The 16,446-nt window shown below is 47.9% G+C and overlaps 1 protein-coding gene across 7 annotated transcripts in view; it reads right to left on the reverse strand.

The window, feature by feature from the left end:
- Nucleotides 1-16,446, reverse strand: part of pacsin1b (protein kinase C and casein kinase substrate in neurons 1b) — a 472,183-nt gene that overhangs the window by 72,038 nt on the left and 383,699 nt on the right. For all 7 annotated transcript variants that reach the window (XM_072480514.1, XM_072480519.1, XM_072480512.1 and 4 more), the window contains one exon: nucleotides 15,684-15,840. In XM_072480514.1, the coding sequence (XP_072336615.1) occupies nucleotides 15,684-15,840 (157 nt within the window). The remainder of the gene's footprint in view (nucleotides 1-15,683; nucleotides 15,841-16,446) is intronic.

Consider the following 16,446-nt stretch of genomic DNA (forward strand, 5'->3'; position numbering starts at 1 on the left):
ACCCTGCAGCCATGTCTCCGTAATCCCAATTATATCATACCCATTGATATCTATCTGCGTGATGAGTTCATCCACATTATTGCAAATGTTCGTGCATTAAGGCACAGAGCCTTTTAAGTTTGTCTTTTTCACAATGCTTGTCTTGCTCCCAATATTTTTCTCTACTGCCCTGTTTGAATTTTGTCCTTGGTTTCTCCACCTATCACTTTTCTTTTACACTTTTCTACCTTTTGTTTTTGTCCTTGCTCCTTCTTTCTCTAACTCCTTGCGTAGGTTCCCATCCCCCAGGCATATTAGTTTAAACCCTCCCCAACCGCTCTAGCAAATAACCCCCCTAGGACATCAGTTCCAGTCCTGCCCTGGTGTAACCCGTCCAGTTTCTACTGGTCCCACCTCCCCTTGCACCGGTCCCAATGCCCCAGAAATCTGAAACCCTTCCCCTGACACCATCTCTTCAGCCACGTATTCATCCTATATATCCTCTCATTTCTACTCTGACTAGCACGTTGCACCGGTAGTAATCCTGAGATCACTACCTTTGAGGTCCGATTTCTTAACTTCCTTCCTATCACCCTGTATTCTGCTTTTAGGACATCATCCCTTTTTTTACCTATGTCGTTTGTACTGATGTGTACCACGACCACTGGCTGTTCACCCTCCCCCTCCAGAATGTCCTGTACCCGCTCTGACACATCCTTGACCTTGGCACCAGGGAGGCAACATACCATCCTGGAGTCTCGTTTGCGGCCACAGAAACGCCTGTCTATTCCCCTTACAATTGAATCCCCTATAACTATTGCACTGTCACACTTATTACTCCTGCCCTCAGCAGCAGAACTAACCGTGGTGCCACAAGTTTGGCTGGTGCTGTTTTCCCCTGAGAGGCCATTTCCCTCAATAGTATCCAAAATGGTATATCTGTTTTGCCGCGGAATGACCACAGGAGATTCCTGCACTATCTGCCTCGCTCTCTTGCTCTGTCTGGTGGTCTGGTCTGTCTGGTGGTCACCCATTTCCTTCCTGCCTGCCGAGTCTGAGCCTGTGGTGTGACCACCTCTCTATATGCGCTATCCACGATACTCTCTGACTCGCGGGTGCTCCAGTGTCTACAGCCGCCGCTCCAGCTCTGAAACTCGAGCTTCCAGAAGCTGTAACTTGAGACACTGCCTGCACACATGCTGACCCTGGGGACTAGAACTGTCCCCAGCCTTCCACATGGAGCAAGAGGAACAGACCACGCCTTGGAGCTGTCCTGCCATGATTTATTCCTTTCAATTAAACTTTTGAACTTAAACTTTAGAAAAATGTTTTTGTGTGAGATTAATTCCAATCCCCGTACACTATTTAATTAGATAAACTGAGTATTTATCCCTCTTGATCTGACAACAAATTAAAAATAGTTATTTAATTGAAATTAAAATAGTTATTTAAATCAACTTAAAAATAGTAATTTAAATCAACCCAAAATTGTTACTTAAGTCAAATTTATTTTTAAAATAGTAATTAAAATCAACTTAAAAATAGTAATCCAAGTCAAACCAAAACTAGTATTTAAATCTGTAACTCCAGATATTCAAATTTAGCCCAGTCTGCCTTTCAGCCAATCAGGTCACAGTTTCGTGTGACGTCACTTTACCGGGTTTAAAAAATTTTTGAAACAGACAAACAGCCGTCTTACCCAATAGCGGTGTCCCTAACCCTAACCCTGTCTCTCTTTATTGACGTCTCGCCCTCTCTCTCTCCGCACTCTTTATTGAAGTCTCGCCCTCTCTCTCTCCACGCTCTTTATTGAAGTCTCGCCTCTCTTTCTCCGCACCATACAACCATAATACCATAATGCATACATCAACACCCCACATAACATTGGGATGGAGGGGCAGATGGTTCGGGCCCCGGCTGCTCCTTGCATCATGTTGCTCTGCCAACCCTGGTGGTTCCCCATGGTCCGCACCATGGTGTTGACACCATCGGCGATGCTCTTCAGTGACTGTGCGATGCTCTGCAGCGCCTTGGCAATGCCCACCTGCGACTGGGACAAGCTCCGCAGCGCCTCGGCCATGTCCATCTGAGAGTGGGACATGTTCCGCAGAACCTCATCAAGGTCAGCCTGGAATGGATGACATCCACTAGCAAGGCGGACATTTTGCCGAGACCCTCAGCCATGGCCGTCACCGACTGCGCGACGCCTTGGTCACCTTCACTAATGGTGCTGGCGTCATGCACCAGGCTCTCTACTGAGTCCGCCACCCTAGCAATGTTGGCCTTAGTGCCACACATTGCTGGTGACATCTCCAGTGCCCGTAGCCTCTGGAACTCCTCCAAGCGGCTATGGATCTGCTGGAGTGATGCTGACATCTCCCTCTGAATGTCTTGGCCGCATCCGAACATCTCTATCGGCTCTGGGATGACCTCTTCCCCAGGCTCAGCATCAGGCTGGGACCCAGCTGGGTCCAGGGATCCAGCAGACTGCTGTCTTGCCTGGGGGCTCCTGTCTCCACCTGATGTACATCAGCAGCTGGGTTGTGCTCACCAGCTTGTGCCCCAGAAGCCTGACCACTAACATCTCCCAACGAGGTGCGTGTATCTGCACTGGTGGAGGGTGGGGATGACCACCCGGAGGACCTGTCAAACCTGAGTTGTTATTGCCTCACTGACTGACCCATCCCTCTCACTGACCACATGTCCATTCTCCCACAGGTCCTCCCACCGACGGTGCCGGCCCATCCCGAGTGACCCGCTCTCCGGCCTCCCATATGACCACCTCCGAGGATGCCTCCGTAATAGTCACGTCCCAGCTATCATCCCCACCCTCCACCAGTGCAGATACACGCACCTCGTTGAGAGATGTTAGTGGTCAGGATTCAGGTCCGCATTCCCGAATCTTGGGGCCGGTCTCCTGGGCGTCATTGTGGCAAGCTGGCTGGGGATGGCTGAGCAAGTGCTGCTTAAGGGCTGCTCGACCTCGTTAGTGGGAGGCTGGCGAGCGCGATGTCGGCGAATCAGCCGGCGAGTCTTCATTTGCGGCAAGAAGCCTGTGGGGCCTGGTTAAGTGGACCAATTAATGTTGAATAACGTTGCTGGCCTCGGCAGGCCGAGTGCCTGGAAGCTCGCTACCACACTTAGAAATATTTCCGGATAATCATGCCCTCGGCCTCCTCTAACTATTTTCCAAGTTGCCCAGACATAACGTTCCCTGCTTCTCGAATTGGTTATCAATGTCCATCGCCATTACACCAGCCAGCATATCGGCCATGATTGGAGTGGCCGGAGTCACTGAAGCAGCCTCTGCCATTTTCTGCCCCAAGGAGCTTTGTGAAGTCTCCGAGTCTGTTGATGGACTTCTATCCATGGGTTTCGTCCCCCTGGCCTTTCTTGGCATCTCTTTGGCACCTTATGTTATCTTGTAGATGGGATTTTTTGAAAAAAATAACCCCTGAAATCTGGCAATATAGGCCGAAAATCAAGATCTCTGTCGGGAGCTACCTCCTGTGCAACCTCCCTGTACGTGCTGTCACCAGAAGACCAGTTATGCACATACATAACCGCTAATCTGCCTATATTCTAAAAATGGCTTTAAAAAAAATAACTTTTGAATCATTTTGCGACTTAACCTGTTTAAGCTACGAGGAGAGATTAGATAGGTTGGGGTTAATTTCTTTGGAACAAAGAAGAATAAGGGGTGACTGAGGTGTACAAAATTATGAGAGGAAGAGATCGAGTGGACTGGATAAAATTGTTTCCCTTGGTGGAGAATTCTAGAACCAGGGGGGGATATAGATTCGGACATGAGGGAGAACTTTTCTACACAGAAGGTAGTGAGAGTCTGGAATTCGCTGCCCAAGTTGGTGGTGGAGGCAGAGACCCTAAACTCAAGTACCTGGACTTGCACCATGAGTGGTCTAAACTAATGGACTATGAAACAGGTGCAGGAAGGTGAGATTAGAAGGGGTGCCTGGGTGTCCTCAGGCTGGCATGGATAAGATGGGTCGAATGGCCTTCTTCTATGCTGTAACCATTCTATGATTCAATGAAAATACAATGGGAGGAAAATTCAACAACTAAAAATGGGCATAGAGATCATGAAACATGTTGCTGCTGATACAGGCAGTGTGCCAACTTTGTACTACCTGTCCATTTACTCAACCAGTGCTAAATGTGCTGCTGAGTACTGCTTACCTCAATAAGATACCCAGGTTTCTACAAGTGAGTCCCACTTAAAGTCAGCCTGCATTAGGGGGAGGTACATTCATGTCAGAGGAGGGGCTGGAACTGTTTGCAGAAGAGATTTTGAGTCGATTGTAGTACAATAGCAGAGAGGATGTAATCTAAGGTTCTCTGATGATACATTGGGTGCCTTGTTACAGATATGATCCATCTACAGGGGCCAGAAAACCCTTCACACAGATTTTGCTAAGGCAATGGAACAAGACAGCCTTGGTGATTAATATTAAAATCAACCCCTGAGACACGGATGCTGTGCCTGAAATGATCAGGATGTCTTATGAGGAACGGTTAGACAGGTTAGGCGTGTATTCTCTGGCGTTTAGAAGAACAAGAAGCAACCAAATTGAAACCTTCATGATCCTGAAGGGTATTGATGGGGTGGATGTGGAGAGGATGTTTCCTTTTAAGGGAGAATCTAGAACTGGCGGGGGGTCATTGTTTAAAAATAAGGGGTTGCTCATTTAAGACAAGATGAGGAGAATTTTTTTCTTTCAAAAGATCGTGAATCTTTGGATCTTGTTTCCATTGCCTTTTGAGGAAGAGGAGTCTTTGAATGTTTTTAAGTTACAGCTAGATAGAATCTTGACTAACAACGGGGTAAAAGGTTATCAAGGGTAGGCAGGAATGTGGGATTGAGGTACAATCAGATCAGCCATGATCTTATTGAATGGCGGAGCAGGCTCAAGGGGACGAGTGGCCTACTCCTGCTTCTAATTTGTATGTTCATATGTGCTACAAAAAGTTCAATGACCTCACACAAGTGGTCACGGTAACTTGAATATAACTTCAAATGCCAAGGGCACGATCCACCAGCCGCGTTGCGCTCTCACTTGAGCACAGTGCGGCTGGTGAATCTCGGGAGAGCCCTCTTGCGGCCTTCCCGGATGTTTTCACGCCTCGCGGGGCGTCGGAGTCAGAATACCGCCTAAAAGGGCCGGGACCAAATGGCGCATGCCGAAGCCGGTTTTAAACTGACTTCGGCGAACTTACTCAGCATCCACCGGCCTCGCAGGATCCATCGACCTCCCCAGTGAGGCCGCAGCTGGGCGTCGCTCACTACTGGTCCACACAAATGTAGACCAGGCAGAACGGCACCCAGGGGGTCTCCCGGGCCAACGGGAAATCCTTGGGTGGTCGGGGTCAGTGCAGGGTGGCGCCCTGAAATGTGGGCACCTTGGCACTGTCCATCAAGCATATTGGCCCTGGCACTGCCAAGCTGGCAGGAGCACTGCCTGGGTGCCAGGGTGGCAATGCAAGGGTGTACAGGTGCCAGGGTGGCACTGCCCAAGGGTCAGGGGCCAAACTGGCCATGCTCATGAAAGGAAGGTGGAGGGTGACGTTTGAAGGCTGGGGTGTGCAGGGCAAGTAACTAGGGGCCTCCGGGAAGCTGGCGGTCCTGGAAGGGAGAGGGTGCTGGAAAGGGCTTGGAGTGGGGGGGGGGGGGGTCTGAAGAGGGTGCCCCCAGGAACCCCATAGCAGGGTGTCCTCACTTGGGGTGGGGCTGCCCATGTGTGTGGGGATGACATTGCCCATAGGTTTGGGGGGGGGGGGGGGACCCACAAGCTCACTCAGAGATCAGGGCTCCCTTTCAAAATGGCAGCCCAATCTCGGAGTTCAGCTGTAATTCCAAGGGCGTGATTCTCCCAAAACATTTCTAAGTTAATTAGTGGTCGGTTTTTCAGAGAGTTTCCCGCCGGCTCTGCTGAGTTCCTTCGATGGCACTTAGTCAGTTTTTTGGACACTGGTGAAGTTTCACATTGGTTTAGGCCACACTTACAACGTTTTTAGCACTGGGGAGCTGAATTGGCAGGAGAAGGGCCCAGACTGGTGGGGGGGTGCCGGACATCAGAATCCTGAGCTCTTTCAAGGAACGGGCCTTAGAGGTGACTGGTGTGGCCGAGGACAGGGTGGTCACCGACGCGGAGGCTGGCGGACTCCGCAGAGGTAAGGAACCACTGGGCTCCACCCGGAGGACCTGTCAAAACGTGAGTACTGATTGCCTTACTGACTGACCCATCCCTCCAACTGATCACATGTCCATTCTCCTGCAGGTCCTCCAGCTGAAATCCCGGGCGGCCTCCTCTCCCAACTCCAAGGAACACCTTGGAGTGGAGCTCCGAGCATGCAACCGTTATAATCTCGACACAGTTGTCATCTCCACCCTCCAACAGCGCAAACACATGGGAAATACTAGAGGTCAGGCGTCTGGAGCACAATCTGGTGAGCACCACACCGCAGATGATGCACATCTGGTGGAGACAGGAACCCCCAAGGTGAGACAGCAGTCGGAGGGCTGCTGGATTCCAGGACCCAGCTTGGTCCCAGCTCATGCAGAGCCTCTGGAAGTGGGTTACTCAGAGCTGATGGAGACAATAGGGAGCAGCCGGGACATTCAGACAGTGATGTCAGCGTCGTTCCAGCAGATTCATTGCAGCTTGGAGGAATCCCAGAGGCTATGGGCGCAGGAGATGGCGCCAGCAATGAGTGGACCAAGGCCAACGCTGCTAGGGTGGCAACCGCAGTAGAGAGCCTGGTGCACGACATCGGCACCATGAGTGAAGGTGTCCAAGGCTTCACGCAGTCGGTGACGGCCATGGCCGAGGGTATCGGCAGAATGTCTGTCTCGTTAGTGGATGTCACCCAGTACCAGGCTAACCTTGTTGAGGCTCTGTGGGACATGTCTCGCGCTCAGATAGACATGGCCGAGGTGCTGCGGAGCTTGTCCCAGTCGTAGGTGGGCATTGCCGAGGTGTTGCAGGGCATGGCCCAATCACGGATGAGCATCGCCGAGGCGTCAATGCCATGGTGGGGAACCACCAGGGCTGGAAGAGTGAGGTGATGCCGGGGCAACCAGGACTCGAAGCAGCTGTCCTTCCGTCCCAAGGTGTACCCCAGGGCCTCATAGGCACCGAGCGGGAGAAGGGAGCGCTGGGTGCCAATCCGGACCAGTCTCATGGAGTGGCAACGGTGAGCGCCAACTCCCCCAACTTCCAGCCCTTAATGAGGCCACTGCTCACAGCCAGCACACAGGACAGGGCGGCATGGCTGTGCCGGCTCCAGAGCCCCCAGAGGACGCCCGCCAGGGGCAGCGAGGGTAGGCAGCTGGCTGCACCCACCTCAGATAAGCATCCTAGGGAAACACCTAGAAGTAGTGGTAGAGCTAGGAGGGCCAGGCATGTTGAGGATCACTGAGGTCAGCGTGAGAGGGGGTAGGTAGGGGGTTGGGTGATGTGGGTGGCTGACACCACCAGGAGTGGGGTATTGTACTGCACATTAAACTCCTTTTTGCACAGTCATTATGATGCCTCTGTCACTTTCTTCCGCAATGCGGGCTGGCCCCCAGAACCTTTGCCCATCTCTCCAGGCACCACCCCTCCCCTTGGCACTCACCCACCCTCCGGCCATGGACATGTCCCCGGAGCTGTGTCCAATCCCATGGGTGTTTGGATGTTGCGTGTGTGGTGTTGCCTCCAGCCGTGCTCAAACACAGTGTCCAGGCATCAAAGTGTGATCGGGATGCTAGGCAATGACTCCCACATGCTACAGGGCCCACCCACCCACAGGAATCCACTTGGCATGTGTGAAGTGCTCAATTAACTACAATTGCCAATTCCCTATTAGCAATAGTCATCAGCCGCGCAGCCAGAGGCCTCGGCAGTTGGTGGGGGTATGGGCGGTTGGTGGGGATATGGGCGGTCGTTGGGGCTGGCGGGCAGGGACAAGGGTTGCCCCCTGAATGAGTAAACACTATCTTGGGTTGGGATGGTGGTGCCACAAGCGGTTGCCCCCCCCAACCAGTGCTTCCCCCCCACACGAGAGTCCCCCACCTCCCACTGGGGTGGCAAGCCCAGCGCCCTGGGCTCTTTCCTGTGAGCAAAGATGGTTACTCACCTCCTCTGCTCCCCACAGAGGAAACTCTGGTGTGCACCACAGAAAGAGGCTGCTAATTACACACAATGAAATGCTTGGTGCGTGGGAAGGCCTGCCAGAAAACTGTTCAGCAATCTCAAGGAGAATGAAGGAGTTCTTTATATCAACCTGGTCAAAGGCTTTGCACAGATCCAGCAGAGGGCAGTAGAGCGGAGCTTCTGATTGGCTGTTGCGGGGAAAATTTGGTGTCTGTGCATTGCGGTCACTGCATCCAGAAAGTGTACCTGAGCAAGACACTCTAGGTGTTCAAGTCAAGGCAAGCATCCAGCAGAGGGCAGTAGAGCGGAGGTGCTGATTGGCTGTTGCGGGGAAAATTTGCATCCGTGCATTTCGATCACTGCATCCAAAAGGTGGTTTGTGGAGGAGCTGTTGTCAAGTGACAGTTAAACCCGAAATACTTCTTCAGTGTTTCCCTCCCTACCTCCTCCTCTAACCAAAAAAAAAAAGACAATCATTGTAAGGATCCCAGCCAAGTAAAGATCGCATCTTAAATGTTGCTATCGTGCCAGCCTCTACCACCTCCGCTGGCAAGGCGTTCCAGGCACATGCCCCTGTGAAAATGAGGGATAGAAATGGCAAGATTAGGGAACCATGGATGACGGGTGGAATTGTGAGACTAGCTAAGATGAAAAAGGAAGCATACACAAGATCTAGGCGAGTTAAAACTGATGAAGCTTTGGAGGAATATCGGGAAAGTAGGCCAAATCTCAAACGCGCAATAAAGAGGGCTAAAAGGGGTCATGAAATATCTTTGGCTAACAGGGTTAAGGAAAATCCCAAAGCCTTTTATTCGTATATAAGGAGCAAGAGGGTAACTAGAGAAAGGATTGGCCCACTCAAAGACAAAAGAGGGAATATCTGCGTGGAGTCAGAGGAAATAGGTGAGATTCTTAATGAGTACTTTGCATCGGTATTCACCAAGGAGAGGGACATGACGGATGTTGAGGCTAGGGATGGATGTTTAAATACTCCAGGTCAAGTCGGCATAAGGAAGGGGGAAGTTTTGGGTATTCTAAAAGGCATTAAGGTGGACAAGTCCCCAGGTCCGGATGGGATCTATCTCAGGTTACTGAGGGAAGTGAGGGACAAAATAGCTGGGGCCTTAACAGATATCTTTGCAGCATCCTTGAGCACGGGTGAGGTCCCGGAGGACTGGAGAATTGCTAATGTTGTTCCTTTGTTTAAGAAGGGTAGCAGGGAAAATCCAGGGAATTATAGACCTGTGAGCTTGACGTCAGTGGTAGGCAAACTGTTGGAGAAGATACTGAGGGATAGGATCTATTCACATTTGGAAGAAAATAGACTTATCAGTGATAGGCAGCATGGTTTTGTGCAGGGAAGGTAATGTCTTACAAATCTAATAGAATTCTTTGAGGAAGTGACAAAGTTAATTGATGAGGGAAGGGATGTAGATGTCATATACATGGACTTCAGTAAGGCGTTTGATAAAGTTTCCCATGGCAGGTTGATGGAAAAAGTGAAGTCGTATGGGGTTCAGGGTGTACTAGCTAGATGGATAAAGAACTGACTGGGCAACAGGAGACAGAGAGTAATGGTGGAAGGGAGTGTCTCAAAATGGAGAAAGGTGACTAGTGGTGTTCCACTGGGATCTGTGCTCAGACCATTGTTGTTTGTGATACACATAAATGATCTGGACGAAGGTACAGGTGGTCTGATTAGCAAGTTTGCAGATGATACCAAGATTAGTGGAGTTGCAGATAGCGAGAAGGACTGTCAGAGAATACAGCAAAATATAGATAGATTGGAGAGTTGGGCAGAGAAATGGCAGATGGAGTTCAATCCAGGCAAATGTGAGGTGATGCATTTTGGAAGATCTAATTCAAGAGCGGACTATACGGTCAATGGAAGAGTCCTGGGGAAAATTGATGTACAGAGAGATCTGGGAGTTCAGGTCCATTGTACCCTGAAGGTGGCAACGCAGGTCGATAAGAGTGGTCAAGAAGGCATACAGCATGCTTGTCTTCATCGGACGGGGTATTGAGTACAAGAGTCGGCAGGTCACGTTACAGTTGTATAGGACTTTGGTTAGGCCACATTCGGAATACTGCGTGCAGTTCTGGTCGCCACATTACCAGAAGGATGTGGATGCTTTAGAGAGGGTGCAGAGGAGGTTCACCAGGATGTTGCCTGGTATGGAGGGTGCTAGCTATGAAGAAAGGTTGAGTAGATTAGGATTGTTTTCGTTGGAAAGACGGAGGTTGAGGGAGGACCTGATTGAGGTCTACAAAATTATGAGAGGTATGGACAGGGTGGATAGCAACAAGCTTTTTCCAAGAGTGGGGGTGTCAATTACAAGGGGTCACGATTTCAAGGTGAGAGGGGGAGAGTTTAAGGGAGATGTGCGTGGAAGGTTTTTTACGCAGAGGGTGGTGGGTGCCTGGAATGCCTTGCCAGCAGAGGTGAGAGGCGGGCACGATAGCAACATTTAAGATGCAGCTAGACAGATATATGAACGGGCGGGGAACAGAGGGAAGTAGATCCTTGGAAAATAGGTGACAGGTTTAGATAAAGGATCTGGATCGGTGCAGGCTGGGAGGGCCGAAGGTCCTGCTCTTGTGCTGTAATTTTCTTTGTTCTTTGTTCAGATATTGGGGCCTATCCTTTCCAGCATGGAAACCGTGGTCAGCCATACTGACACAATTGTGAACCTAACCAAGGTGCAGTGCATGATCGTCAGCCTACCATTACAGCACAGGTATATACCATCCAACATTTGGGTACTGCTGTGGAAATTTAGACATCTGGTAATGCAAGGTCAGATTGCTGCCATCATGGCTGTAGATTCTTATATGCAAAGGGGTTTGCAGGGTGTCCCAGCAGTTTAGCAATCTGTCCACCAACAGATTACTAGGATTGATGAGATGCTAATTTCTGGTGAAAGGGAATAAAATGTCTTCAGCTCTATTGGAAGGGAGAGCCTCAACTGGGAGACGTTGCTGGAATTAGCCCAGTACATTGGAGATTCGTGGCCACAGTCACCTTCACAGCCATTGGCAATGCCTTGTTCTGCTCGGAAACTGCATTTCTGGATCCCACACGTGGCAGTTTGAGGATATCTGCAATGAGGCAGATGTCTGACACACTGCTCAGAGAGCCCTTTCCCCTCTTCCAGCAGCTTGTCATGTTGTGTTATGTCTGCTTATTCTTCTAGTCATGCTGTAATCCAAGAGGAATTCATACTAGTGAACCCATGTCCAGGAGGTGGGAGGGTGAGGGGGATGTGTGAATCATGGAGGTCAGGACAATGTCCTGAAGCACATGTCAAACCACCTACTTTAGCAACTGAACAGAATTCCAGGAACCAAACATTTCTATAGTCAAATGAACAGTAGAAATCAATCAGCACCTAACAGCAAGTAGTTAATGGTCCCTTTAAACAGTGCTGCGAAGGGAAGGGTCCTCTGTGTTGCTGAAGATATTCTCAGCTTTATGCATTGAAGAGAAATCTTTAGCTGCAGCGTTAAATTCCAAAACACCAGCACTGCTGTCAAATCAGTGTTGCTGGCGGATTGACATCACAATTTGCCTGCGACCTGCATACTTCCAGTAGCTGCTCCTGTGCTTCTGTGCTAATGCCCTCATCAAAATGCAGCCTGATGCTACTTGCACCAGGAGTGTGCTTACATGCCACGGGCATCATTTGGAGCCAAAATCACACATGTAACATTGAGAAAAGGTTCGCGAAGGAGCCAAATTCTGGGATAAAAGAATAGAAATACAAAACGCAGTTTTATCCAATGGTAATGAGGCAAAACTATGCCTATCAGATCAGAAGGCCCCTGATTTTATTGCAGGCCTAACAGGGGATCATTCTATCATTATGGACACCAGAATAAATATAATGGATGCTATAACTGACCCTGCACATAAGGCTGCAGAAAAAAACGAACTGAGCACCAGTATTCCAATCAGGTTATTGAAATAGCATTGCCGAGTGCCAGAAATAGCTGCTGTAACCGTGCAACAACAGACAGTAGTTGACATCTGAAAATACCAGTACACCTCGGGTTTCATATACATCAAAAAAGTTGTCCAGTGTTCGACCTTAGCTTCAAACCCAAACATAATTGCATCAGTGAAATTTTATGTGTCATAGAGAATAAATTAAATGAGAAATAATTTTTATCCTTCAGGGGTATAAACTGGCTTTTTACAATATGTTCACAAATAATCCAAGATTAATATTTTCCTCCTATTCTCTGGCAGTGTTCAAGCACGTCATATCTGTCCTAATTGCATGCTCAAATATTTTTATTTTCAAAAAAATATTTGAAATAAAATCTACAATGGATAATTTGTGCTGGTTTCCATGTAATCAAGTTAGAAAGCTAATAGGTGCTCCCTATACTCATTGTGAAACTGGTTTCTATGGTAACCGTAATTTAATAATAATAATAAAGTAATCTTTATTAGTGTCACAAGTAGGCTTACATTAACACTGCAATGAAGTTACTGTGAAAATCCCCTCGTTGCCACATTCCGGCGCCTGGTCGAGGGAGAATTCAGAATGCCCAAATCACCTAACAACACGTCTTTCGGGACTTGTGGGCAGAAACTGGAGCACCTGGAGGAAACCCACGCAGACACGGGGAGAAGTTGCAGACTCCGCACAGACAGTGACCCAAGCCGGGAATCGAACCTGGGACCCTGGTGCTGTGAAGCAACAATGTTAACCACTGTGCTTCATAACTATTTACCAAGATGTATTCCCTCTTACATTAATCAATTGCACGTCAAATTAACAAGTAAATAGGAAAAGTATATTTATATGATTTCAGATTAGAAAATTAGTGGAATTGATAGCAAAATAACGGGGAGAACACGCAGACTCCGCACAGACAGTGACCCATGCCAGGAATTGAACCCTTTCCCTGGAACTGTGAAGAAACAGTGCTAACCCCTGTGCTACCGTGCCACCCTTAGTGCCCATGTGTGTGAGGGGTGACATTGCCCATCTGGGGAGGCGGGCATGACGTCCCACAAGCCCACTTAGAGATCAGGCACCCTTTCAAAATGGTGGCCCGATCTCGGAGTTCAGCTCCCCAGTGCTGAAAAAGATTCCAAGTGTGGGCTAAACCGGTGAGAAGCTCCCCAGAGCCCCAAAACGTGACTCACTAGCAGGGGGGAACTCACCAGCAGAGCCTGAAACCCGCCACAAATGAACTTAAGAAATGTTTCCATTAAATACCGCCCAATATATCTGAAATTCCTACATTCGTCACAACTGATACTCAAGTACTTTACAACACACAAAATAAGAGAGTGCTGTGGTGAAGGTACCGTGAAATATTCCCTGACATTGGTGTCCTGACCAATACGTCTCAACTCTGCTAGAACAGATTATCCAGTCATTATTACATTGAGTTTGTTATGCACAAATTAGCTGCCATGTTTCCTACATGACAATAGGTGACTACATTTAAAGTACTTAATTGAACTTGTGTGCCTTGGAACATGGAGATTGCGAAAGGTGCTATCCAAATGCAAATCTTTCTTTACACAATGGGCGAGATTGTCCGGCTGTTTATGCCGACAGAATCCTTCGGTCCCGCCGATGGCACACCCCGTCAAGTTTTCCCGGCGGGGTGGGGTGGATTCAATGGGAAATCCCACTGGCAGGGTGGGGCCAGAAGATCCCACCGCTGGCCAACAGTGGGCAGCCTCCTGCTGCTGAGAAACATGTCACGGACAGGCCAGAGAATCGCGCCCATTATATTTGAGGCTGATTGTTGCTTTGCAGACATTGCATGGTGCTTTGAATAGAAGAATTTTTTTAACGCTATAGATGGATCTCTTTCCCTTTTAATTCAGTCTAGTCCTAATAATAATGAATTATTTTCAGAAAGAGAACTTTTCCTTACTTGCTTGCACTGAAATGAGTAAAACTCTTTATTCCTCCATTGAAATATATGTAGGAATCTGTGCAATTATGGCTAGCACATACCATTCACATATGGGGATTGGACCCTGATTAGTGTTGGAGAACCAGTTTGATTCTGCCTAATCATATTATGATTGTCCAAGTGCCTTGGTGACACATCCTTAATTACGGTTTCCAGAAATTCCACGACGAGACGGCTAACCGCCTTGAGTTGCCTGTCTTCTCTCTCTCTCCTTTCTTGAATAACAGTGTTACTGGTGCTACCTTACAATCCACTGGGACCAGAACCTAAGGAATTTTGGCCGATCACACTCATAGTCATATAGAGAAGATTCAGATAGAAATACTTTCCTCAGTTTATTGAAAAAACAGGAAAAAGGCATCCCCGGAGAATATATTCTCTGTTGCACCGTTAAAAAGCAGTCCAATACAAAGAACAAAGAACAAAGAAATGTACAGCACAGGAACAGGCCCTTCGGCCCTCCAAGCCCGTGCCGACCATGCTGCCCGACTAAACTACAATAGAAACCTGCCAAGTTGGCTCGCTGTCTGGAAAAGATCCACCTGGATGACATACCCAATGTCCATACCCAGACAACTGCCATCGAGCTAGATTGTGATTAGCAGCCTTGCCCAGCCTGGATATCGATTCAGACAGCTCAATGCCAGTCAAGGATCAAGTACCAGATGTGAATGGCATGTGCCAGCATAATTTTGGAAAGAAAAAGTGAAAATTAATTTTATTTTCAGTGCTTCTTAGCCATGCAAGTAACTTAAGGGAAATTACCCCATCTGCAGAGGAATTATTTCTTGAAAACTAGACTGTAATAAAAAGGGAAACAAAAATAATCAGGATAAATGACTCTCCTGTTCAAAGTACCATGAAGTGTTTACATCAAAAAATCAAAGATTTACTAAAGAAATTCCCATTATTGCCTCAGTAAACCTGCCTTTTTGGATTTCCTCATCTTTGTGGCTACTCCGTTCTATCCAGTTCAATAATGTTAGAATTATACACTGAGGCATTGTTGGACAAAGAGCACGCATTACTGGCTGGTTATTCACAATTTGAAGGGAACATACTGAATCTATTTTCTTCCCTAATAACATTAGATTCATGTAATAATTATGATGCTTCAAAAAAAAAAAGGTAGCAGCAAAGCAATTCAGCTTTTAAAATACAGACATGTACTGTCCTCCCCCCCCCCCCCCCCCCAAATCCACCTACCCTGCACATCTTTGGATTGTGGAGTGTGACCCACAAAGATACAGGTTAGGTGGATTGGTTGTACTAAATTGCCCTTTACTTAATGTCCAAAAAGGTTAGGTGGGGTTACAGGGATAGGGTGGTATGGGGGTAGAGTGAAGTTGTGGGCTTAGGTGGGGTGCTCTTTCCAAGGGCTGGTGCAGACTCAATGGGCCGAATGGCCTCCTTCTGCACTGTAAATTCTATGATTCTTTAACACGGGGAGAATATGCAAACTCCACATGGCCGTGACCGAGGACGGGGATCGAACCCGAGTCCTTGGCGCCATGAAGCAGCAATGCTAACCACTACGCCACCGTGACGCCCTCAGATTATAATTTAATGACGTACATATGCTGAGCCCAATAGTAGTTCACATACCTTTCTCAATGAGTTGCTTCCACCTTTTGGACCAGTCAGTCAGCTGCTGAGAGTAAGATTTCTCTATCTTAGCCCGTTCATTGACACAGTTCATAAGATCATTGCACAACCTGTGTCCATCATCAATACGCTTCACTGAGCGCTTATAATTTCCAACCTGCAAAGAAAGTGTAGAGAGTCACCAGAACCAACAGAATTATGAAAACTTCTCAGCTAGTTGTCATCCTCTCCCTGGTTTACTTGCATTGAAGCATGGTTACCACCTTAGAAAATTGCCAATGATCTCTAGAGACAATAATGTCAGATTGAACATTTAGCTTGCTGTTTTTGTTAAACTTGCTGGCCTGTATAGAGATCCCACCTTTCTGGAAATAATGTCAGTTTATAACTTTTAAACAAATAAAAGATACATGCAATGGTTTCCCTTGTGATGCGGAACCTGTCTCAAAGATGTAAAAATAGAGAGGTGACAGAAAGGAAAGAGCAAGATTCCATAGCCCTGGGGGCTTCGGTCTGTTATGAAACTTACTTGACTTTTTCATTTTACAGAATCCCTTCATTATTGAAAAAACAACATCAAGCATTCCCAATAAAACATCAGGTATATTTTGAGTAATGTTTACGAATCTCTTGTGTACAGAAAAATAACTTTATAGCAGTTACACAAAATAAACCAGTGACCCGCATTGGAAAGAGCAATAAAGCAGAGATCTGAGCATCAGTTCTACGATTGGAAACTAGTTTGGTTTCCTCCTGCCTCAGG

The sequence above is a fragment of the Scyliorhinus torazame genome, chromosome 17, assembly GCF_047496885.1.
Source record: "Scyliorhinus torazame isolate Kashiwa2021f chromosome 17, sScyTor2.1, whole genome shotgun sequence".
NCBI classification, from domain to species: domain Eukaryota; kingdom Metazoa; phylum Chordata; class Chondrichthyes; order Carcharhiniformes; family Scyliorhinidae; genus Scyliorhinus; species Scyliorhinus torazame.